Raw genomic sequence first — 24,287 nt, 5'->3', positions numbered from 1 at the left:
TGTTCATTTCTTTTTACTCTTTTTTCTCTAAACTTGCCTTCTCATTTTATTTCATTGAATTGATCTTCAACCTCTGATAGCCTTTCTTCTGCTTGGTCAGTTCAGCTATTGAAACTTGTATATGCTTTCGAAGTTCTTGTGTTGTGTTTTTCAGCTCCATTAATTCATTTATATTCCTCTCTAAGCTATTTATTCTCATTAGCATTTCGTCAAACCTTTCTTCAAGGTTCTTAGTTTCTTTGCATTAAGTTAGAACGTGTTCTTTTTAGCTCAGAGAGGTTTCTTATTAACCACCTTCTGAAGCCTGTTTCTGTCAATTCATCAGACTCATTCTCCATCCAGCCTTATTCCCTTGCTGGTGAGGAGTTGTGATCCCTTGGAGGAGGAGAGGCGTTCTGGTTTTGGGTGTTTTCATCCTTTTTGTGCTGGTTTCCTCCCATCTTTGTAGATTTATTTACCTGTGGTCTTTGTAGTTGGTGACTTCCAGATGGGGCCTCTGAGTGGACAGCCTGTTTGTTGATGATGAAGATGAAGTTATTTCTTTCTGTTTCTTAGTTTTCCTTCTAACAGTCAGGCACCTCTGCTGTAGGACTGCTGAGGTCCACTCCAGACCTTGCTTGCCTGGGGATCACCTGCAGCAGCTGCATAACAGTAAGGGTGGCTGCCAGTTTCTTCTGCTGCTATCTTTGTCCCAGAAGGATACTCACCAGATGTCAGTCTGAGCTCTCCTTTGTAAGGTGACTCTGGATATACGGGGTTTGGGGAGCTGCTTGGGGAGACAGTCTGTCCTTCATAGGAGCTCAAGTGCTGAGCTGTGAGCTCCATTGTTCCATTCAGAGCTGCTGGGCAGGTACGTTTAAGTCTGCTACAGCAGAACTCATAACCACCATTTTTTCCCAGGTGCTCTGTCCCAGGAAGGTAGGGCTTTATTTATAAGTTCTGTCATGCTGCTGCCTCTTTTCAGGGATGCCCTGCCCAGTGAGGAGGCAGCCTAGTCACAGTCTGCCGGCAGAGGTGTTGTTGAGCTGCTGTGGGCTCTGCCCAGCTGCCGTGTGAACTTCCCTGCAGTCCTGTTTATAAGGGTATTGTTAGAACTGCCTTGGCAATGGCGGCTCACCTCTGTAATGGCAGACTCTCTCTGTAATGCAGACTGCCTCAGCAGTGGTGGGCTGCCTCAGTAATGGCAGACTGCCTTGGCAATGGCAGACCACCTTAGCAATAGCAGACTACCTCCGTAGTGGTGGACTGCCTCGGTAATGGCTGACACCCCTCCCCCACAGAGCTGGACCATCCTGGGTTCAGCTGTGCTTGCTGTGAAACTCTCAATCCAGAGCATTTCAGATAGCTGGTCTTTGTGAGGGTGGGACCAGCCGAGCCTGATCACCTGGCTCCCTGCCTCAGACCCCTTTTTTCTCAGTTGAATGGGTGACTCTGTCTCCCAGGTGTTTCAGTCACCAGTTGAAATGGCACCCAGATTTGTGTGAGTTCTTGTGCAGAGACCTGCCACGCCAGCTGAAATGGTACCTGGACCCATGTGAGTTTTTGTGCAGAGACCCACCACGCTGGCTGACAGAGCCGCACTGGAGACCCATGGCTCCACCTGGGAGTCTCCTGGTCTGTGGACGATAAAAATCCGTCTGGAAATGCGGCAACCACTCACCCTCTGCACTCTCACTGGGAGCTGCAATCCTGAGCTGCTCCTACTCAGCCATCTTGGATCCCTCTAGTTTTTTGTTTTTTTTTTTTGAGATGGAGTCTTGCTCTCTTGCCCTGGCTGGAGTGCAATGGCATGGTCTTGGCTTACTGCAGTCTCCACCTCCCAGGTTCAAGTGATTCTCCTGCCTCAGTCTCCCAAGTAGCTGGGATAACAGATGCCCACCACCAAACCAGGCTAATTTTTTGTATTCTTTTAGTAAAGATGGGTTTTCACCGTGTTGGCCAGGCTGGTCTCAAACTCCTGACCTCAAGTGATCCACCCGCCTCAGCCTCCCAAAGTATTGGGATTACAGGCATGAGCCACTGCACCCAGCCTCTCAGTGCCTTTTAACATCTGTGCCTTTCCTTAGTGACCCTGGGAGGTCGGCAGTGCAGGAATTATTCACTCCATTTCACAGTCAAGGAAATCAAGGTCACACAGAAAGCTGGTGACAGATCAGAATGAGGACCATCCCCTGAATTCTCAGCACAAGAATCTCACCCTCTCTTGGGGACCCATCCAAGTGAGCCAGTGGGGCCTCAGAATTCCACTCTAGAAAAGGGTGGAGTTGTGAGGAATCTGCCTTTGTCAGACTTTGGGGGTGTTTTCTAGAAGACACATAAGGTTAGCTGTTCTAGAAGATGGCCATAGCTTTTCTTTTTTCTCTTTTTTTTGAAACAGGATCTCACTGTGTTGCCCAGGCTGGAGTACAGAGGTGTGATCACAGCTCCCTGTAGCATCCACCTCGGGCTAAAGTGATCCTCCTGCCTCAGCCTGCCGAGTAGCTGGGACTACAGGCATGTGCCACTACACCTGGCTAATTTTTTTTTATTTTTAGTAGAGACAAGGGTCTCACTATATTGCCCAGACTGGCCTCTATCTCCTGAACTCAAGCAATCCTCCCACCTGGGCCTCCCAAAGTACTGAGATTGCAGGCGTGAGCCACTGCGCCCAGCCACCCGTGGCTTTTCTAATCTAGAACATGCTGCACCTGATTCTCCCAGGGGCACCCTGAGAGGTGCTCCTCCATCCAACAGCAGTGCCCAGGAGGAACATGTCCCTCGGAAGGCTTGGCCACATGTCAGGTTAACCTTGAAACTGGAGCAGCCCCAGAGAAGTAAGCTTAGAGCCCAGGGTTCTCCTACTGACCTTTTTCTTTCTCTCTCTCTCTTTCTCTCTCTCTCAAGAATGGAGCAGCCTTGACCATACAATCACTTGCAGAATTAAATAGCCAGAAATCACCTCGTCTAGACAAACAGATTTTATGGGTCCTATTAATTCCTGCCAGTCAAAAATAGGCATGCTTAATAAGGGGATATATATAGACTCTGTCATTATCTGGCTCCCCCGGGGGAGAAACCTCAGCTCTTATTTCATAGACGCTTAATTTCAAACAGAGTTCTGTTAACTCCCACTTCAGACCTGGCTTTCCTTCCTGACAGCACCAAGGTGGACCAGGGCAGGGAGAGCAAAGGGCCACAAGAAGCCACTTAACTCCCGTGCAGCCCAAGGCTCCCGGCCACCTCCTCCCAACCATCTAAGTCAACCAGCATGTGGTGGCTTCTTCTTCGGGCCATGTCACCAGGCAGTGAGAAGCTGCTGGAAGAGCAGGGTCTAAAGGGCTCCAGAAAGTCCCACCCGTCCCTACCCGAGGTCCCACCATCATCTGTTCTCTATCCCTAGGGATCGGAAGCCTTCCAGGGCTCTTGTGGGCTGTGGCATCCCCTCCCACACAGCACCGCTGTCCCTGGGAAGGGTTACCATTCTCAGCCACTGTTGGCATATGGCCTGAGTAGAGAGCCAGACTGGCACCCAAGGCCTACAGGGCTCCAGGTATGCCAGAGTCACATGCCACAGAGCTGGTGGGCAGGTCAGAATCCTGGGCACTCTGGGCCCCCGTGACAGGGCTGCTCTCTGGTGGGTGGGAGATGAGGCATAGGGGACCTGGGGAGCACTAAGGACAGGGCCTGGGGACCCTCCAGTCTGAGGTAGAACTCTCCCCAGCCTCAATGAGGGTAAGTCCTCAGCCGCACCCCAGGGTCAAAGGCTTTTTCTCCAGGACACGGCCACTGGGGCTTGGCCGGACCAGGAAGGAGTAGCTGCTCACTTTTCCCTAGATATAGCTAAGCAAGTAAGCAAGGTGCGTTAGTTCCTTAGGGCCATTATAACCGATGATGACAACCTGGGTGACTTAAAATAACAGAAACACATTCCCTCAGGGTCCTAAAGGACGCAAGCCCGAATCAAAGAGGCAGCAGGTCTGCACTCCCTCCAAAGGTTCCGGCGGAGGACCCTTCCTTGGTTCTTCCAGCTTCTGGTGGCCGCCGGCACTCCTTGGCTCGGGGCAGCACCACTCCTAACTCTGCCTCTGTCTTCTCATGTCTCTCTTCTCCTCATGTCTCTCCTCTGTGTTTCCTCTTCAGGACACTTGTCATTGAATGTAGGGTCCACCCAGATAATCCAGGATGATCTCAACCCCTGAGTCTTAACTTAGTTATATCTGCAAAGAAACTTTTTCCAAATAAGGTTGCAAAAGCATAGGCTCAAGGCCGGAGTCCCAGCTGCATGGGGTCCTCAGCCCACGGGCTCCCTTGTCCACCCTGACCCACTCTGGGGCACCAGCTTAAAGGCCTCCCTATAAGATGAAGAATGAGGCCCCTTTCAGGTAATGACAGGTGGCCAAGACTCTGTGGCTCCAAAAGCATCGTTCCTCTGTCAGAATGACTTCCATTACCACCCTCTCACCATTCGACAAACTCATATTCATCCCTTAACACCCAGCCCAAACATCGCCCCCTCCTCTACCAGGGATTTGCCTCCATCCCATTTGTTGCGGGGCCCATGTGGTCTTCATCTCTGTACCCAGGCAAGGGCCTGGAAGGGGCCACAGGTCCAATGACTTTATGCCGAAAGCCCAGCAACCCTCCCCCAGGGAGACAGTGCTCCCGCCTGAGGGTCTGCATGTGGTCACTCCTCCAGGATTCCCTCCAGGGTTCCCTCCCACCCTCCCCACCCAACTTCACCTCCACACTGCCTACCAGGCTCCATCCTCTGCCAGGAAGGAGTGCCTCCCCCAATGTCTTTGCTCGTCTTCTCTTCCTTCCCAGGCTGGTCGTGGGTGCCCCGCTGGAAACCAATGGCCACCAGAAGACGGGAGACGTATACAAGTGTCCGGTCATCCACGGGAACTGCACCAAGCTCAACCTGGGTAACGTGGGCTGCTGGTCCCTTCACAGTGAGGCCAGTGGTTGTCTAACACGAGGCAGGCTCTGATGCATGCCCATGTCCACAGCCACGTGGCTCCTCCCTGCTACCCCAAGAGGTGACCCAGCTGATATCACTGTCCCCACTTTCCACGTGAGGAAGCGGAGGCCAGGGAGAGGAGGCAACTTTCCCACAGTCACACAGCTTGCCTGGGGCCCCCCAGGAATCAAACCCAGGCCCCAGCTGTCCCAGGCCATTGCTCTTTCTGACTCATCCACTGCCCCCAACTCAAAGTTTTCTCTCCCAGGAGAAAATAAGGACTTCCTGTCTTTTTCCTGATTTTGAAGTAATAACAATAGCTAACATCCAGATATCTTAGATAATGTTCACCATGTGTGAGGCACATTTGGACTCAATTCTCACAACACCCATGTGGGATTTAACCATTTAACAGATGCGAAATGACAGCGTACAGAGGTGAAGGGGCCTGCCCAGGGTCACTCAACTCACAAGAAGCAGGGCCCGGAGTCCAGTCCACACAGGCTATGACCTCCCTTTAACCACCATGTGACACTGCCCTTCAGAAATGCAAGCTTTTTCTTGCCCACAAGCTTTCGGGCATATTCTGGAACAGGGAGAAGCTGTGAGCAGCCCCAGCCTCTGAAGCCCTCCCAAAATCCCCTCGTGTGTGTTTGCATGCACGTGTGTGTCTGCTTATGTCTGTGCAAACGTGTATCCACCAAGCACACACGCCAGGTCACTAAAGTGCTCCCACTCGTCCTAAAGGTCAGACAGCTGAGCCATTGCTCTGCTCTCAGAAGGGAGAAAAAGTTCCATTTTGGCTGACAAACTGCAATTCTAGGCCTTGCCCTGGAAGACTGGCCTTCCCTAGGGCCCAGACCCTGGGCCTCCCTCCTTGGAGGAGGGGGACTGCCACCCCAGAGCAGTGGGCCAGGGCTCCCTGGGAGATAGGGGATGGGACGGGCAGCAGGGTCTCACTGGGCAGGAACGGCAGAAGTTCAAGAGAGAAGCTGATGGATAAAAAGGTCAGCATCCAAGAGAGAGCCCAGAGAACCCCCAGGGCAGCCAGCTGTCTGTCACATGGTCCCGGAGGCTCCCGCTGTCCACATCTGCATCAGCACCATGGGTGGGAAGTTCAAAACCTAGCACAGCTGGGTCCAAGCTTCAGTGAGGAACTCGTCTAAGGGAAGAGAGTGCCTGCTCGGTGGCGTATGGGTCCAGGTGGCCAGCACCCTGAGAGCACAGGCTCCTGAAACTGGCTAAGCTGGGGGTCCCCTTCCCGCTGTACGATTTCCTTGCTGTGTGTCCATGGGGAGCTCACATCCTCTCTCTGAGCCCGTTTACTCACATATAAAGCAAGGAGGCTGGACTCAACAATTCTTAAGATCCATTCCAGGATAGGGTACCTGTCCCTGAACCTTTAATGAGCACCTTGCGTGTTACTAGTTATTGGGGATACGGCAGGGAACAAGAGGCCAGGGAAGGAGACAGTCGTGGGGTAGACGAATTAGGAAGCAGGATAATTTTAGGCAGGGATCGATGCTGTGCCATAAGCCAGGAGCTGTAACACGAGTGTCTAGCGGGCAGTGGGGGTGGAGAGGGATTTCTGCCTTAGCAAGCTGGTCAGAGGAGGCCTCTCTGAGCAGGTGGTTTTTGAGGTTACAGGTGGGGGTGGAGCACTCCAGACAAAGGAGGAGCAAGTGCAAAGGCCTGAGGTAGGAACAAGCCCGCCCTGCTGGGGAAGGTAAAGAAGGGCCACGTGGCTGGGGCAGAGGCAGCGAGGTTGGTGGGCGGTGGCAGAGTGGGCACTCCACGCAGGGCCCCAGCCACCGGGAGAGAAGCTCCTGGTCCAGGCAGGGACGTGGACTCGTGAACCAATCATTTTGCTTTCTCTGTCGCAACGTGGACCCCATCTCTCTCCAGAGGGAGGAGCAGACATAAAGCCATCAGACCCTGGAAAACATTTCTGAGCTGGGGCACAAGCCCAGGAGGCAGGGGTGGCAGAGTGAGTTGGGACAGAGGAAACTTACTCTCCATTTGAGGTGTGGTTCTCTCTCTCCCACTGAGAAGAAAACGCACGGCAGAAAGAACATCTGTCAGTTTCGCCCCACAGTGGAAAATGCAAGGCTGGGAAACCTGAGTCCTGGGTTTTCCTATGGCTGTTCCAGGCACCGGGCAGCAAGGTGCCAGGAATGTTCCTTCCTCTCTCTCCAGGGAAGGCTAAGTGGGTGTCAATCATTCACACCTCGGTGGAAAAGGGTCTACCGCTGGCACTTTCCTTCCAACACCTGGACAAAGTCAGGGTTTTAAATGAGGGACTTGGGCTGGGGCGGGGGCCGGGGGTGATGCGATTCTCAAAGCCAGGCCCTGTGGGGAGGGGCTTGGGCCCAGGACACTCACCCAGACCTGCTGAGGAAGGCGTGAATCTCTTCTCCCACTCACAGAGGGGTGGGGCAAAGCAGGACTTGAACCTGAGTCTGTTTAACTCCAACACAGTGCTCTTTCCTCCCAGGCCCCTGTGACTCAGTCAGTTTCACTACAAACATCAGTCCCCAGGGCAGGGAAGGAAAGACAGGGGCAGGGTGTTGAGGGCTGGACCCCTTAAATAAATGGAGGGCAGAATTCTAGCCAGCAGAGGGCGAGGGTTACCCAGCCTAGTGGAGCATGGAGCTGCCTCTCTGGTTCCCACTACCACCGTCATGCCATCAGATGGGAAAAAAACACAGGACTCAGGATAAAACATCACATGGTCTGGGCTAAAATTCTTGCTCTTTAATTTGCCAGCAAGTAACCTTGTGACAGCCACTGACCCTTTCTACACCTCGATGTTCCCATCTGTGAAATGGAATGATGACCCCTGGGCTGAGGGGTCCTGCAAGGGCAGGTGTGCATGGTGCTTTGTAGATGATAAGACATCTCAGAAACACCAGGCCTTTACTGGGGTTTTCTCTCCAGCCTGTTTGGTCAGACAAAAGAGAAATCAAGCCCAGTCATTCTTAGCACAGCCAAGAAGGGCGGATTTCAAAAGGAGCCTTGCTACAAACTGAGGAAAACCTAAAAGGAAAAACAACAAACCCCGCCCCCCACTCCAGTCTACAAAACAGCCCCGTATCTGACAAGCTGGGCTCTGCCGGCGGCCCACCCCAGACTCCTGCAGCAGCAGACCTTGCTGACCTGTGTGCCCTGGGAGCCAGGCCCACTCTTCACACTTGCAGTCACCGACACAGCGCAGTGCCAGCCATTCTTGCTTGAGGCCTCCTTAGAAATTGCTTGAGCCTGGGAGGCAGAGATTGCAGTGAGCTGAGATGATGCCACTCCACCCTAGCCTGGGTGACACAGTGAGACCCTCCCTCAAAAAATAAAAAAAAAGAGAAGGAGAAGGGAAAGGAGGGGAAGGGAAGGGTGGGAGGGGAGGGAAAGGAAGATGAAAGGGAGGGAAGGAGATAGGAGGGAAAAGGAAAAAAAGAGAAAAGAAAAGAAATTTCTCCTCCCCCGGGCAGGGAGCCATCCAGAGCTGTCCACACTGCAGGTTAGGGTTGACACTAGCTCCCCAGCCACCCACTCCCTCTTCCCGTACACATGTACACACACACACACACTCTCACACACACACACTTCTAGGGAATTCAGGCTCACTTCCTTTCCTTCAATGGCCTCCAGGATGATCTGGTAAAACCTTAAGCAATGTAATTTTTTTATGGTTCTAAGCTACTGCAGAGCCAACCCTCTCCCTACTCCCAGCGGGCTGGTAACCTAGCTCCCAAGCACCTCTCCTGGCAGCCACCTTCTGAATGGCATTCCTGGGCAAGGCCTGGTAGCTCCGGAAGGCTCTTGTTGAGTTGGCTGTCTGTTACCCATGAGACCCATGAGAGGGGACCCTTTCAGCGTCACCTGTTGGTGGTTCAGATGAGCAGAGAAGCGAGCACGGAAAGAGTGGGACACGGGACTGGTTGAGTGTGGATGGGGGTCAACTTGGAGGAGAGCGTGGCGGGGGCACTGCACAGAGGAAGCCAGCCCAGGTGGGATGCCAGGGCATGTTTGGGGGCACACAGGGGACTGGAGGAGGAAGAGCTGTGGACCGGGAGATGGAAGGCCCTGTGCTTACTGTGTGACCTTGGGCAGGTTGTTTGACCTCTCTGAGACAGTTTTCTCATCTCACAGGCAGTTGTGAGGAAGTCATGAGAGTACATCTGGGGAAGGCCTTCGTAAACCCTGAGAGCCGGAGGTCCCCAGGGTCAGGGAGAATCGGGGAGGTACCTCGGGTGACCAGAGCAGCCGCAGGCTCTGGGCAGAGGGCGGGCAGGAGGGGGCTGCAAGCTGAGCTTCTCCCCCCACCCCAGGAAGAGTCACCCTGTCCAACGTGTCCGAGCGGAAAGACAACATGCGCCTCGGCCTCAGTCTCGCCACCAACCCCAAGGACAACAGCTTCCTGGTAAGAGCCACCTGCCACTGCTTGGGGCCAGGAGAGGTGGGGGTGGGGGCAGGGGCGGAGCATCTCCTTACATGCCCTCCTGTGCATCCTACACACCCCATCTCCCCGACTCCATCCACCAAGCCGCCTGGCCCCGCGTGCTCCCGGAAGCAGCTCCCCACCAGCTCCCTGCTTACGCCATTCTGGGTGTTTTGGCAGGGACAGTCCAGGCAGAAGAAACTATTGAGCCCTTTTGTGTGCATACCCTGAGGGAGGGAGGAAGAGCCAGAAAAGGAATAAACACAGATAGCCAACAGTCTGATGGGGGACCGTTCCTGCCCTTGGGGAGCTAGTTATCCGGGGTGGAAGTCAACTTTCTCCTCTAGGTTTGAAAAAAGGAACAGGTTGCACCACACACCCAAAGAAGACTGGAAGGGATGCTGTAAATGAGTCAACACAGATTGACCACCCCCGAGGGAAGGGCTCCAGAGTGACAAGCCGCCTCAGCTATCCGGGATTAGATGAAGAAGGCTGGGGGAGGTTTCTGCTTTGTTTTAAAGAAGAAACAGGCCTTCACAAGGAAGAAAGAAAAGGGGATGTCTGGGTTGAGGTGGTAGAAACATCCGTTCATTTAAACAACAATGTTTCTGAGCACTTACTATAGTATGTGCTAAGCCAAGTGCTGAGCATTGGGATGGAGCAGTGAACAGAGACCCTTCCCTGCTGGAGCTTACACTGTGGTGGGAAGAGAGGCGACAAGCAAATGAGTAATGTCTAATAGGATGTTGGGAGATGGACAGCAGTGGGCCCTGCTCACAGGTCTCTGTTCTGAGCCCAGGCAAGCACGTGCGGGCTCTGCACACAGCAGCAAGTGTGGGCGGCATGATGGATTGGCACGCCTGCTCCTTGCCACCACCTTGGAGTGAGCTGCCTTGAGTGTGGGCGATGCTTGGGGTTCAAACAGGATCCTTCTGAGACTGATGGTTCCTAGAAACAGTTGCAAGAGAGGATTCCAAAGAAAAAATTACCCCAGAAAGCCCAGTACAAAGCACTGCCCACTTTTAGATGGGGGTGCTTGTGTCACTCTTTGTTCTGGTCTATTTCTGCTGACAGATGAGACATCTGGGGCATGAATCACCAGACAACAAGTTAAGAAGATGACTAGGATGCAAGGGTTCTTGAGTACCTAGTGGTCCTGCCAGGGAAAGTCATGAGGTGCCTTGATGTATATTCAGCCCACAGCCCTTCAATAGCCGTAACCAGGGGCAGAGCAGGACCCCTGGCCCTGTCTACACACACATCCCTCGGGGGCTTTGTCTCTACTCCCTTTTCCCTCTCAGGCTCCTTATCACATTTCTTCTTCACAAGGTACTATGCAGGCCTGAGAGGAATGGTGTGACATATTCTCTGGGGCCTCTGAGTAGGTTAATCCTTGGTTTATAAATAGTCACCTATTCATCGATTCACTCATTAGTCCATTCCCCTATCAATAATTCGCTCCCCCATTCATCTATCCAACCATCCATGCATTCATCTATCCATCTGTCTATACATCTACCCACCCTCAATCTCCCATGCAGTCATTCATCTTTCCATTTATTCTTTCCTGCATCCATCCATCAACCTCCATCATCTATCATTCATCCACTAATCAATTCATCATCCATCCCTCCATCCATCAGCCATCCATCATTCATCCATCCATCCATTCATCCATCATCTATCCATTCACCCATTCATCCATCAACCTTCTATCATTCATCATTATCATTCATCCACCCATTCATTCATCATCCATCCACTTATCCATCCATCATCCATTTATCATTCATTCACCCATTTATTCATCATCCATTGGTCCATCATCTATCCACTATCCATCATCCATCTATTATCCATTCAGTTATCTGTCCATCCATCCACATCTGTCCATCGTCCATCCATCTTCCATCTACTTCATCCATCCATCCATTCTTCATCCATCCATCTTCCATCCACTTATCTATCATCTGTCCATCCATCCATCTATCCATTCTTTATCCCCCCCACTTCCAAAAATTATGTTCAGCAGCTTCGACAAAGGACACAGATTAAACATAACCTTTAAGGTCTGGGCTTAAAAAGAAAGTAATTAAAGAAAGGGATTGGAAGTAGAATAATTACTCCCCTAAACCAAAGGAAATTACAGCACAAAATTTAGCCCTGGGTTTCCTGATAGCAGGATAACAATGGAAGCATGGAGCTGAGCTTTCATTTTTAATGTAAGTGACTCTGAGAATATCTCATCACTCAGTCCTTCAATGGGGGCTGACATCAGTGTTTTTGGTAGAACATTTCACAGACATTCTTCTCTTCCCCTCCCCCAGTAAGAGCCACGGCATGTTTTTGGGACCCAGTCCTGGAACTTTGCCCAGTAAGGCCCTTCAGGAGACCTCTCAGACAGAGGAGTTATTCTAGTGACCCTTGAAGGGTCCACTTCCATGGATGAAAAGGCTTCCCCAGATCCTGTGTGGTGGGTGGGTGAGTGGGGTGAGCAGGTAAGGTGAAAAAGCATCACAATCTTAAATGATGAGATGGAGAACGGGGCCTTGAAAAAACAGTGAAAGAGACTCCAAGATTAGTTGTTCTCCATTAGACCTAAAACGAAAGGCACTAGTCCACATTGCAGCAAGAGAGAGTTCAGTTAGACTCACAGAACACCCTCTCACCCCCTCGCCCCTCAGATAAGAGAAGTCTGTCTTGGGCCATGGAGGATGGGACTGGGCCTCAGGCCATTGGACCTGAATCCTCTCTGAGGCCCCCTCACTGACTAGGGGTCTGCACTGTCCTCCCCAGGCCTGCAGCCCCCTCTGGTCTCACGAGTGTGGGAGCTCCTACTACACCACAGGGATGTGTTCAAGAGTCAACTCCAACTTCAGGTTCTCCAAGACCGTGGCCCCAGCTCTCCAAAGTAAGTGTCTTCAAATCTGCAACCTCAAGCTGGGCAGTGAAAGGTCCAGCGAGGCTTGGGCCCTGAGCACTGCTACCTGTGGCTAGAAAGCAGCGTTTGGACTCTAGCCCTGCCCTGCCCCAGCTCTCTGGATGACCTGGAATGTATCACACCACCTCTCTGGGCCTCTGTGGGAGTCAAAATCCTGGCCGGCCTCTCCCAAGTGTGATGGTGGGGAGCAAATGAGCTAAGGTTTCAGAGACAATCCCAGCCTCAAGGGAGGCTCACTGCAGAAACCCCGGGTAAATAGGAGGTTACCTGACTAGCACATGTGGCAGGCAAGCTGTGCACTGCACAATTCTGGGGGTATCATTCACTTACACTACCATGTGAATGGCGCCCCCTGATGTTGTGCAGTGCAGTAACCCTGTAGATGAAGGACCTTAGTAATAGTTCCACCAAACCAGTGCTCCTACACAGCAGGGAGCCCTGTCCAGCCCGTCCAGAGCCTCTTGGCCCATAAAAACCTCTTGCTCATTGCCCACCCGCCAAGAAAACCTGGGGAATTACTGCTCAGACCTTGCTCCCACAAGCCCAGACTTCTTGGCTCTGAGCCTCACTATTTCCCCTGCACTAGATACCATCACCCAAGCAGCTGCTGCCCGTTTTATGGAGGATTCGGGAATTAGCACCTCTGGCTTGCCGGCAGCCGCCCTTCAGACGACAGGGCCCAGCCAGATGGGGCTGGGGAAGGGAACAGGAGGAAGCATCGATCCAGCAGGGGTGGAAAGGCGGTCCTCCAGTGGGATAAGGAGAACTGGATTCTATTCACACAAAATGACAGAGGGAATGGCAGAGCCCGGGCACAGGAGGAGGCCTGAGGTCAGGGTACGTGAGGGCATGGGGAATGTCCACTGGGGAATGTCACCATCCTTAGAGCTAGTCCCTCCAGGCTAAGATGTGACTACCCTAGAGTCTCTGAACATCATGTGATGGAGTTCTCCTCACCTGGCTGACCAGCAGCAGTGCTCTGAGGCTTATCAAATGCAGATTCCAGGGCACCCCGTGTGGGTCCTAATTCAGTAGGAGCATATATGTGCGTGTGTGCATGTGTGTGAGTGTGTGCGTGTTTAAGCTCCCCAAGGGAGTGTTCAGCCATGTTTAGGAACCGTAGCCCTCAATCCAGTTTGTTCCCGAGGTGTCTTAAAAAGAAAAATATGAAATTGTAAGAAAAATCAACAATCACAATTCTAATAATAACGCTGGCTTAAAATTTTTGAAAAAAAAAAACCTGTTGAAAGATGATGATCTCCTCCAAAGCAAGGAATTTCTGCCTCGGTCACCCCTACGGCCGCCTGCACCACGCAGAGCTCCTGGATACGACAGGTGCTCAGTCCACGTTATAGATCTGAACTAAACCTGAAAAGGACAATGTATGATGCTATGCCAGGCCCGGAGTGTCAGGTCACCACATGCTGTACACAGTGTGCAGGTGGGCATTCGAGTGGTCCAGATGCTTCTAGAATGCTCTACTAAACACATAGCCCTCAACAGGCACCCCAACTCAAAGCCACCCCCATCTTCCTCTGTCTCTTCAGCACTGACTATGACATAGTGACTCTTTGCCATGCAAGAACGTCTGGAACAGTTAACACACAAAAGGATCATGCAGCATTGTTATAAAGTAGATTTCATAACAGGATAACAACTCGCCAATAAAAATGAGCAGACGCCCAGACACAGAGTGTATGCAATATTTCAAAGTATCTCCAACTGTTGACAAACAGAAAGAAATTACTTAGATTTTAAAAGAGGAGGGTTTTTTTTTTTTTTTTACATTTCTTACAGCCAATGTTTCCTGAATTTTCTCTGTTGATTTTTATTATTCCTTTTAATTTAGGTTTGTTTTTTTTTTTTTTTTTTTTGAGGCAGAGTCTCGCTCTGTCACCAAGGCTGGAGTGTAGTGGCCCAATCTTGGCTTATTGAAACCTCTGCCTCCTGGGTTCAAGAAGTTCTCATGCTTCAGCCTCCCAAGTAGCTGGGACTACAGGCAGGCATCACCACTCCTGACTAATTTTTGTGTTATCAGTAGAGATGGGGTTTTGCCATGCTGGCCAGGCTGGTCTTGAACTCCTGACCTCAAGTGATCTACCCACTTCGGACTCCCAAAGTGCTGGGATTTTGGGTGTAAGCCACCACTCCCAGCCTAATTTAGTATTAAAGTTACAAGAACATAAACCTTTATATTCAGAGGCAGAGATAACAGCATGAGAGCTTGGCCTGATGATATCAGTACCATATTTACCCAGTGGTTTCCTTTGGGGAAAAAAAAAAAAAAGCGAAACCAGGATCAGCTTAAAGTTATTGAGCACTTGCTTCGTGCTCAGCCCTGTAGAAGCATCTTCTCATTAATTCCTCATGACAACTCTTTATATCACTGTGCCTCTTTTACAGAAGAGAGAACTGAGGTTTCGTGACTGGCCCCAGGTCACACAGCTAGGGAGTGCCAACGCCAGGAGTCAGTGTGATGCCACATCCCACATTTCTATCCACGACATCATATCTCCCTCCTGAAAACAGAAATCCATTCATTTAGGCTGAAAGTGGTAAATGCCAGCCTGCTCATTACAGCAAAACAAACGATGATAGGTAACTGATTTGAGCCATGCTGGCTGCCTCGGAAGCATTGGCCTGTGGGTGGTGGTCAGTCCCTGATTAGGAGTAGAAGTGATCAGGCTTAATTTAAGCTTTGTTCAAACAGACAGCAAAGTGGTGGAACAGAGCCAGGAATTCTGGGCTTATTCACGCTGCCCAAATAAATGTCCAGCCCAAGGACAGCTCCCCAGCCCAAGGAATTACACGCATGAAGCAGTCACTCAGTCGTCCTTGCAACAATCGTCCAGAGAATCAGACTCGAAGACACTTCTCCTTGGGTAGTCGTAACTGTGTCCCCACTTCCCAGGGTGCCAGACCTACATGGACATCGTCATTGTCCTGGATGGCTCCAACAGCATCTACCCCTGGGTGGAGGTTCAGCACTTCCTCATCAACATCCTGAAGAAGTTTTACATCGGCCCAGGGCAGATCCAGGTGAGCATGTCTGGGGCTCTTTCCACTTCTGAACAGGGCCATCCAAACCTATGGCAGGTGCTGCCTTAGGGCTAGGTGAGATCTTTGCACGCACGAAGGAAGTGTAGGTAAGAGGGCAGAGACGATAGGGCCAGCCAGCACCGGGGCCCTGCAGCCCAGGGCACCCATCTCTGGTGTAGCACTTCAAGGGACAGTTTGGGGAGGGTCTCACTTCATGGGTCAGACACAAGACACCACCTGTGAAGACTTAGACAAGCTAAAAAGTGAGAAAGAAGGTGGGAATGGTTGAGTGAACACTAGAGCCCTGTTGAGTGAGGCATGGGGGAGAATTAGATTGATTGTGGAGGGAAGATGGCAGGAGAGGAGGTCAGAGCTGCTAGCTCATATATCTGAAATGTGCCTGGCTAAAGTGAAGGTAGATTTATTTCCTTTCATTCTGCCTGAGTGAGGACTAATGACTAGAAGTTACTAGATGGCAGATTTCAAGTCAATCTAAGAAATTGTTTGTAACAATTAGGGCTGTTAAAAAGGAAGTGGACTTTCTCACAAAGTCATGAGTTCCCCACCACCAGAAGATCATCCTTTGGAGTGTTGTGGGTGAAAGTCCAGCATCAGAAGGGCACGTGTGCCAAATAAACCCTGTGGGCTCATCCAACAGGAACATTTCATTATTCTATCCATACTATAAGTTTTTGTAGCTTTCTGTTTATTTTGAAGCTATTGATATTGTCATTATTTTATCACCTATGGTGATAAAAGAACCTCTTCTCTTCCAAGTTTTAAGGACCCTCAGTTTTGGAGTTTGGTAAACACTGTGGCCTTCCACCCACACTGTTCATAATATTTTGGACTTAGATTCTCTGTTCCGCTTTTGTTTTGCTAAGAAAGAAGCACAATTGTTTGGCCTTTATTTCAATCGCAAAGTCTTCATTCTCTACATGCACCCCTTCTGGTCCCACCAACCTGTTCATTTATTCCCAGAACTTTGCAGAACCCACTTCCCATTGGTTGTGGTTACTCAGCCTTCCTCCCTCCTGAATCATCACACAGAGGCACTCCTGGGATCCTCAGTCTCAAAGTCTAAGTTTCAGAGTGTCAAGATGTTCTGCTGCCCTCTCCTCTACCTTGCAGGTTGGAGTTGTGCAGTATGGAGAAGATGTGGTGCATGAGTTTCACCTCAATGACTACAGGTCTGTAAAAGATGTGGTGGAAGCTGCCAGCCACATTGAGCAGAGAGGAGGAACAGAGACCCGGACGGCATTTGGCATTGAATTTGCACGGTAAAAAAAAAGAAAGAAAAAACTTTTTTTAGATCTTAGATGTTATTCTAGTTATCTATTGCCAAGTAACACACCACCACAAAATTTAGTACCTTGAGGCAATAATTTCTAAATTCCTCAAAATTCTGGGGTTTGACTGGGCTCAGCAGGTCAGTTTTCTTTCAGGTTCTCTCAGGTGGTTGCAATCTGGTGTCACCTGGAGACGTTGTCATATGAAGGTTCTCACATGGCTGGCAGTTGTTTCTGGCTGTTGGCTGACAGCTCAGCTGGGACTGGTGACCTGAGCACCCACATGTGGCCATGTGGCTTGGTTTCCTCATGACATGACAACTGGAGTTTTAGAGGGAGTGTCTGTCCCAAGAGCAAGCTTCCCAAGAGACCCAGGCAGATCTGAGAGACTGCCTATAACCTAGTCTAAAAGGCCCAGAATATGACTTCTGCCACATTCTTTTGGTTGGGCAAGTGACTGAGGCCAGCCCAGACTCAAGGGGAGGGGAATTTGGTTCTGCCCCTTGGTGGATGAATAGCAAGGTCATTTTACAAAAGAGCATTTAGGATGGGGAATATTGTTACAGCCAACTTTGGAAAATAGCTTCTCCCAAAGACACTCTGTAAGAAGTAGCTTCTGTGAGAGTGGGATCTTCTTATGGAGTGTTAGTCATCAATGGAGTGTAAAGAACACAGTCAAGTCTGACACCTGAGACTGTAGAGTAGTGAGGCTGGTCCCCTAAACATCACACGAGAACTCACACATCCAGGTACATGTTATCCCTTGACATTGTCTACGCAGAAGGCTGCATGCTTATTCCAGTAACGTTGTTGCTCAAAACAATGTGCTCACCTCCACTAAAATTAGCTGATTTTGAAGGCAATCCCCCGGGATCTCGAGCCAAGGCCTAAACTCATAAGGTGACTCTGTGTCAAAGGCATTTTGATTTTAAATGTCTAAATTTTACACCTATAAATAGGAGCTCTGCTACATTTGTTAAGACTACAGACCTGTTACCTAATAATCTCACCTTATATAGGGTGAGTTGATGTGTTTTAAAAAATTCTACAAGGTAAGAGCTATTCAGGCCAGGTGCGGTGTAATCCCAGCAGTTTGGGAGGCTGAGGTGTGAGGATTGCTTGAGCCATAAGTTTGAGACCAGCCTGGGTAAAATTGTGAGACCTCGTTTCTACAAAAATTAGCCAAGCATGGTGGTGCATACCTGTAGTCCCAACTATTCAGCAGGTGGAGGTGGAAGGATCACTTGAGCCCAGGAGGCAGAGGTTGCAGTGGGCCAAAATCACACCACTGCACTCCACCTAGCAGGCAACAGAGCCAGACCCTGTCTCAGAAAAAAGAAAATAAAAAAAATAACTAGTAGTATTGTGATTTCATGTGCTCAAAAGATGGAGATTTTTCCAACCCATAACTCTTTACAATTAATTTATTGCTCAGCTAGCATGTCTCTGTTTGCTGATAAAACTTGCTCAAGCTTTTCCTAAATGAGCATTTCTCCATGTGGAGGTGGGTCTCTTACTCATCCTCACGAGGAACGCGCCGTTTTTCTGTTTTTGTTTTGCCTTCATCAGGGTGAGGCCTGAGACTCCCAGCAGGCCCTTGTGAAATGGCTGGGGCAAGGGAGGCAGCGCATAACCACCAGCTGTCGCTTTCTCAGCGCGAAGCTAACTGACTCATACAGGGAGAAAGCCCACTGGTTGGGCTTCACTTTAGAACCTACCAACCTCAGGTCAATTATTCGTATGTGACTCACCAGGTAGTTTGAACCATCAGTGACTCATAAGCACTGCTGAGGTTGCAATCTCCACCTCAAATGAAGTTTGGAATTCTACTCTTCCCAACCAACCTGCCACATTCAAGTCCCAAATTGCAGCTGGTGCCTCTTAAGGTGAAAGGTTTTCTGTCCACACTCAGTTATTATTTTTCGGGGGGAGGTGGAATTTCACTCTTGTTGCCCAGGCTGGAGTGCAGTGGCACGATCTCAGCTCACTGCAACCTCCGCCTCCCAGGTTCAAGCAATTCTCCTGCCTCAGCCTCCCAAGTAGCTGGGATTGCAGGCATGTGCCACCACGTCCAGCTAATTTTTGTATTTTTAGTAGAGATGGAGTTTCTCCATGTTGGTCAGGCTGGTTTCAAACTCTCAACCTTGTGATCCGCCTGCCTCGGCCTCCCACAGTGCTGGGATTACAGGTGTGAGCCACCACACCCAACCTCAGTTTATTCTTAATGCATTTTCCTATGTACCTACAAAAGAGCAAAGATTCAGGCCATGAACATGAGGGCTTAAAAAGACGTCGGTAACCTGTGGGTCCGGGCCATGGCAGCTCACAGTCTGATGCGGGGGCTGTGACAAGTGTTAACCCTAACCCTAACTCAGTGAGGATGAGAGAGGGAGGGGCCCCCGTGGAGGGGCCAAAGAGAACTGTCAGGAGGAGGCGGCACTGGACCTGTCCTGGGAAGACCCTGGGATCCCAGCAGAAGGAGGTGGACAGAAGACGAGCCACACAAGACATTCCACCCTGATAACAGCAGAGGAGAGGGGAAGTCAAGGAGCCCTTGCATTCAGGGGTGTACTTCTTTTGACCATGGCAAGGGTTTCCTGTTGGTAGGAAGTGATCCATGTAAAGATGGTGGGCGTGATGTTGGTGTCGTTAAAACCAGCATGGTGGCCGCTGTAGGTTCTTGAGTACAAAAGTGTAATCATCAGATATGTACGTTAAGAAAATTAGCCTGGCAGCTACATACAGCAGGAAAGCGGGGAGGGCACCACCATGTGGTGTGATCCTAGGTTTGTCCACATCACACTCTTTATTGAGCACCTACTATACGCCTTACACTCTTTCAGGCACCAGGGCTAGATCAGTGAACAAAACGGGTACAAATATTGCACCCTAGTGAGCCGACATTCTAGAGAGGGAGGCAGACAGAACGGGTACAAATATTGCACCCTAGTGAGCCGACATTCTAGAGAGGGAGGCAGACAGTAAACAAATAAATAACATAGCATACTAGAAGGAGATGGATGCTGTGGGGAGAATGGAGTGTGGTAGCGAGTGCAGAGGGCAGGTGTGGAATCGGCATGAACAGGGTGGTGGGGAAAGGCTTCACTCACAGGTGGCCTTTGACTGGAGACTCGAAAGGAGGTGAGGGAGTTATTTGCCAGCAGATGGCTGGGAGGGAACAGCTCAAAGGCTTGGTGTGCCTGAGGCCTTCCAGACCATGAGGAGTCCAGTGTGGGTGGGGGTGAGTGAGCAGGACCAGAGGCTAACAGAGGCAGCGGGCCAGATTTCGGAGGGCCTAGTGAGCCATTTTCAGAACCTGGGCTTTCCCCGAGAGAAGGAGGAAGCTGTGCAGGTTTTGAGCAGAAAGGAGCTATGACGTGGCCCAAATCTCCACGGGCCACTCTGGCTTCTAGGCCCATGGATCCCGTTGTGAGTATAAAGCTCTTACCACTCTCAAGGAATGTATAATCTAATTTACAACGGAACAAATCCAAGTCCCTTTACCCAGTGCAAAATCAGAACTTAAAATCTGGTGAGTCATGCTGATATTCACATGATGACAGATTCGTATAGACATTCACACTATTCCACTCTGTGGAAATATGATCCTGACATTTTTCCTGGCTCCATATATAATAAAACCTGTTTTGCTCCTGCCATGCTTTTTTGCAGGGTGTTTTTTTCCTGGGCCTGGCCCTTCCATGCAGTCATGGAAGCATCTAGAATCTCCTTGGAAAGAACAGCAGAGTTCTCCCGCTACTGGGTTGAGCTTGAGCTCAAAACCTGCTCTCGTCATGTGGCATGTGCGTCTGCAGGCTTCTGTCCACAGCGCATACTAAAATTAGTGGGTTTTTTAAGGCAACGTATCCAGCGTATTGGAGCACTGCTAAGAGAATGGCGGATGTATTTTCTCTTCACTGGTAGTTTGAAGATGTTCTAAACTAACTTATTCCAGCTTTTACGAATTTCCCAACGCCTAAACCATACACCTCAGTTCTTCAGTGTGCTGTGTAAGAAGAGATACTTCTGATACCAAAACCATGTGGTCCTTTAACCTGCCACTACAGAGCTTAACTCTATGGCCTGTACTGCCTTGCCATGGGTCACACCCATGAGGAATAACCTCTGAGTCTAAGAGAACATTTATCTTTAGATCCTTACTGGCAAATTCTAACTTCTGGGCCAGACTCCTCGGTGAGACCATGCCTATACTCCCAGAACCTCACGGTCTGAAGGAGGGCTGGCCACAAGGGCACCAAAGGCCAGTGGTGGTTTGGGAGCCAGTTTTTCACGCTTTGTAGCCCGATGGGCTGCTGCGAGAGCCTCTGCCAAGCTGACGGTCGAGGTGCCAGCCCTGCTGCCCCCTGGGCTGGATTGCCTGATAGGTGGGTCCAGCTCATGCTCCGGGTACAGAAAACAAAATAAAAAGTGAGAAAGAGGAAAATGTGTCATGGAATTTGATATTTAATATTTCCCAAAATAGAATCAAAGCAGTCCTCGTGAGGAAGTCAGAGCTCTGTCTGGCCTCATTGGATGTCTTTTATGGGTTAGTGTTGTCTGGGTGCTGAGTCACCCCAGCACATCCTGTTTTCGGTTCTAAGGAAAGTGAGTCTCAACTCTGGATGCGCACCAGAGTGTTAGAAAATACCGATGCCTGCCCAGCGTGGTGGCTCACATCTGTAATCCCAGCACTTTAGGAGGTAGAGGTGGGAGGATTACTTGAGGCCAGGAGTTTGAGACCAGCCGGGCCAACATGGCAAAACCCTGTCACTATTAAAAATACAAAACTTAGCTGGGCATGGTGGCACATGCCTCTAATCTCAGCTACTTGGGAGGCTGAGGCACAAGAATCGCTTGAACCCGGGAGGAAGAGGTTGCAGAGCTGAGATTGTGCCACTGCGCTCCATCCTGGGCAACAGAGGGAGACTCTGTCTCATCAAAATAAATGGAATCTCAGGCCATTACCCCAGAGATTCCAGTTTTGGGGATCTGGATGAGGCCTGGGTATCAACAGTCATGTTTTTTGTTTTGTTTTGTTTTGTTTGAGATGGAGTCTCACTCTGTCACCCAGACTGGAGTGCAGTGGTTTGATCTCAGCTCACTGCAACCTCGACCTCCCGGGTTAAAGCAATTCTCCTGCCTCAGCGTCCCAGGTAGTTGGGATTACAGGTGCAAGGCACCACACCTGGCTAATTTTTGTTTTTAGTAGAGACAGGATTTTGCCATGTTGGTCGGGCTGGTCTGGAACTCCTGACCTCAGGTGATCCATTCACCCCAGCCTCCCAAAGTGCTGGGATTACAGGTGTGAGACACCGCACCCAGCCAAGAGTTTTGTTTTTGTTTGTTAGTTTGTTTGTTTTTTGAGACAGTCTCGCTCTGTCACCAGGCTGGGGTGCAGTGGTGCAATCTCGGCTCACTGCAACCTCCACCTCCCGGGTTCAAGTGATTCTCCTGCCTCAGCCTCCCGAGTGGCTGAGACTACGGGCATGCACCACCATGCCCAGCCAATTTTTGTATTTTTAGTTGAAACGGGGTTTCACCATGTTGGCCAGGATAGTCTTGATCTCTTGACCTTGTGATCCACCCGCCTCGGCCTCCCGAAGTGCTGGGATTACCGGTGTGAGCCACCGCATCTGGCCAACAGGTTTTAAAGACCCAGAAAAGCAGCTGAGGTTGTGAACCACTGACTTAATGTCTCTAGAGGGTGCCCCCTGCCCTTGAACTACCTTCTCAGGTCCACCTCATCCCTTTGGCCTGTCCAAAAAGGCAAGGTCAGGACTCCAAAGGGCCTTTTCAAAGTATCATTTAAAGACAACAGATCTAAGACCCCTCTGAGCAGCTGGTGAAAGGGTAGCCCTGGCCCTCTCAATCCAGGTACTTCTTTGGTTTGAGGTCCTGGCATCTGTTGGGTTGCCCAAGGAGGACTCAGTCCCGGCTTCTGTGGCTGCCCCTCTGCAGGAGCGTCGGGGGCTGCCCCAATCCCACTTCCCTCTCATGGCCCTGCCCCTGTGCTTGGATTCCAGCTCAGAGGCTTTCCAGAAGGGTGGAAGGAAAGGAGCCAAGAAGGTGATGATTGTCATCACAGATGGGGAGTCCCACGACAGCCCAGACCTGGAGAAGGTGATCCAGCAAAGCGAGAGAGACAACGTAACGAGATACGCGGTGGCTGTAAGTCCCGGCCCGCCCAAGGCCTTGCCATCAAATCCATGGGCACTCCAAGGGACCATTTCCAGGCAGAATCATTTTGAGGCAGGACCATTTCACAAGTGTCCAGGCCCTCAGAAAAACCTCCCATTTCATCTTCTAAACAACAGGTTGAGAATCTTCCTGCACTGCTCTGGCCTATCCACAAAAGCTTTGGGTTCCTCCCCCGCCTCTATTGCCAGGGAGGGTCTGGAACCTCAGAAAGCTAGAATGTACCTCCAAACCTCCCAGCTCCCAGGACCCTCGCTTAATGCAAGGGCTTTATCTTACCCCTAAAAGAGAGTCTATTCCAAATGCAAATGGCATCATAAGGAATTCCCATGGCCACCGGCCCTGGCTCCGGCCCGCCATGGGGTCCCAAGGTCTAGGCCTGTGATGTGTGGGAAAGTCTGTGCTATGTTCTGGCTTGCCGTTCCTGCCCCTGTTCCCTGGCAGGTTCTGGGTTACTACAATCGCAGGGGGATCAATCCGGAAACTTTTCTAAATGAAATCAAATACATCGCCAGTGACCCCGACGACAAGCATTTCTTCAATGTCACGGATGAGGCTGCCTTGAAGGACATTGTCGATGCCCTAGGGGACAGAATCTTCAGCCTGGAAGGTGAGCAATTCATGCTGAGAGGGGATCCACTCTCTCCTGGGCTTATATCATCAGGTAAACCCCATAGAGCACAACCCAGTCCCACAAAACAGAATGGCTTAGCAAGGATCTTCCATAATCACAAATGCCAGGCCAGGCGCAGTGGCTCACGCCTGTAATCCCAGCACTTTGGGAAGCCAAGGTAAGCTAATTGCTGCTGTTCAGGAGTTCAAAACCAGCTTGGGCAAAAAAGCGAAACCTCATCTCTTAAAAAAAAAAAATGCAAAAATTAGCTAGGTGTGGTGGTGCACGCCTTTAGTCCTAGCTACTTGGAAAGCTGAGGTGGAAGGATCACTTGAGCCCAGGAGGTTGAGTTTGCAGTGAGCTGAGATCACGCCACTGCACTCCAGCCTGGGCAACAGAGCCAGACCCTTTCCGCCAAAGTAAATAAATAATAAATGTCAACGATTGAGTGTTACTCCTTGCCGGATGTGAGGCTGTGCACTTTATGAACAATGCTGACAGGCTGCTTTGCTAATGTGCTCATTTTACCGCTGGGAAAACTGAAACTCATAGGAACTCGGTGCCAAAGCTCCCACAGCTTGGGAGGGTGGTGGGCTTTGAACTAGGGTTGCCAACTTTAGCAAAAATAAAACACAGTGGGTGTGGCAGGCTTCGGTTAAAACTTATTTGTTGTCTGAAATTCAGTTTTAACTGGGCATCCTATATTGCATCAGGCAACCCTAGCTTGTACCTTGTGGGGTCTGACTCTGTATTCTGAAACCCTTAACCCCCATATGCCAGCCACTTCCACTCCACCAGAAGCATCTTTTTTTGGCAGAGTCCTTCAGGTGACCTCTCTC

General features: G+C 50.5%; 1 protein-coding gene across 1 annotated transcript in view; it reads left to right on the top strand.

Moving 5' to 3' along the window:
* Positions 1–24,287, top strand: part of ITGA11 (integrin subunit alpha 11) — a 153,956-nt gene that overhangs the window by 70,101 nt on the left and 59,568 nt on the right. The window contains exons 3-9 of the mRNA XM_064382029.1: positions 4,804–4,904; positions 9,262–9,353; positions 12,168–12,282; positions 15,224–15,351; positions 16,483–16,631; positions 22,664–22,808; positions 23,280–23,445. Of these exons, the coding sequence (XP_064238099.1) occupies positions 4,804–4,904; positions 9,262–9,353; positions 12,168–12,282; positions 15,224–15,351; positions 16,483–16,631; positions 22,664–22,808; positions 23,280–23,445 (896 nt within the window). The remainder of the gene's footprint in view (positions 1–4,803; positions 4,905–9,261; positions 9,354–12,167; positions 12,283–15,223; positions 15,352–16,482; positions 16,632–22,663; positions 22,809–23,279; positions 23,446–24,287) is intronic.

This window comes from Aotus nancymaae, unplaced genomic scaffold, assembly GCF_030222135.1.
Source record: "Aotus nancymaae isolate 86718 unplaced genomic scaffold, 86718_ANA_hifiasm-v0.15.2.pri h1tg000003l, whole genome shotgun sequence".
In the NCBI taxonomy this organism is placed as follows: Eukaryota; Metazoa; Chordata; class Mammalia; order Primates; family Aotidae; genus Aotus; species Aotus nancymaae.
This window is presented reverse-complemented; position numbering and strand designations above follow the sequence as displayed.